The sequence below is a fragment of the Cystoisospora suis genome, assembly GCF_002600585.1.
Source record: "Cystoisospora suis strain Wien I chromosome Unknown contig_4427, whole genome shotgun sequence".
NCBI lineage: Eukaryota > Apicomplexa > Conoidasida > Eucoccidiorida > Sarcocystidae > Cystoisospora > Cystoisospora suis.
Window position 1 is genome coordinate 581 of NW_027157219.1, and position 1,299 is coordinate 1,879.

At 47.0% G+C, this 1,299-nt stretch overlaps 1 protein-coding gene across 1 annotated transcript in view; it reads right to left on the minus strand.

The window, feature by feature from the left end:
* CSUI_008079 (tyrosine kinase-like protein) overlaps nucleotides 1-1,242 on the minus strand; it is a gene marked incomplete at both ends in the record, with an annotated part of 1,761 nt that extends 519 nt beyond the window's left edge. The window contains one exon of the mRNA XM_068068218.1: nucleotides 408-1,242. Coding sequence (XP_067919804.1) covers nucleotides 408-1,242 — 835 coding nt within the window. The remainder of the gene's footprint in view (nucleotides 1-407) is intronic.
* Between the last annotated feature and the right edge of the window lie 57 nt (nucleotides 1,243-1,299).

Here is a 1,299-nt window from a genome sequence, read left to right on the forward strand (position 1 = left end):
TAGATAGATAGATAGATAGCTCTCTACTGGAAACACAGTGTAGGTATCAATATACATAGGTGTATGTACATTCTTATATCTATAGGGTATCGGTATCAAAGCCAGGTGAGTACCGACTTTATACAGAGCCGGTCAAGTTAGGAAGATCCTGCAGGAGGGGCATTTGCATACACCTAATCAGAAGAGAAACGAGTGTGTCTCCTGATGTACTGAGACGAGCTCCCCTGGGGACTCAAGAGGAACGGGTGAGCTGTGCATACACCATACACCGCGAATGAGAATACGATGACACCGTTAGTACATGTTGGAAAAGTAGAAACGAAAAGATAAGCATGAGAGGAAATAGGCAACGAGTTGGGTTGCCTAGGCCTCAACTATATAGAGACACATACAAGAGGGCGACTTACATATAAGATCTCGTTCAGTGAGATTGTGTATATACTCCAAGTAGACACTGGTAATTGTGGGGTGTCCCTGAAGGACATCATAGAGCTTAGAAAGCCAGAGACCATCATACTGTATAATAAGAGTATGAATAGACCTCGTTCTTCTTAACTGCTGAAGTATGAAATTTTGGAGTTGCTGCGATTCCCCCTCATACCCTCCTCCATGAGGCACATGAGAGTGCGAGGACTTTTCTTTCTTTGTATCTCGACCGTCTTTCGGATTTCTTGACGAAGTAGCGGGGGAGTCAGACTGAAACAAAGAAGGAGGGAGAGAAAGAACAAGATGCGTTGGAGAGGGGGGCGCGGGTTTCTGTGAGTATGGATGTACAGTCCCGGTGACGGGGTGTATGTACACCAGAGGTGACGGCAAGGAGGAGGAAGCTTGAGCGGAAGGAGGAGAAGTCCCTGCTGCGAAAGCTGACCTCAGAGAATTAAGAAGAGAAGAAGGAGATGACAATACAGAAGAGGAGGAAGAAGGGGGAGGGACAAGTAAAATTGACGAAGGAGGGCGACTCTGTTGATGTGCAGCTGTACGCCCAGTTGAAGAACGATAGGAAGAATAGGACGATGACAAGGAAGACGAAGAAGAGGAGCACTGTCTCCTGATAAGGTTCCCTACATCATAGTGAAAAGGAAACGGACATTTCAAACGAATCTTCTCTCCTTCAGATGAAGAAGCTTCAGGAGCGAATTTCCGTGACGCTTGACGCTGAAAGGCTAGGGAGATAGGAGGAAGGAGAACAGACGGTAAAGAGTAGTCAGATGAAGTATAAGAAAAAGGAATGTCTCCGCTGTTTCTCAAGGCAGAAGAAGAACTTCCAGCCCCCCCGCCTCCTCCAACACCCCCCCCCCC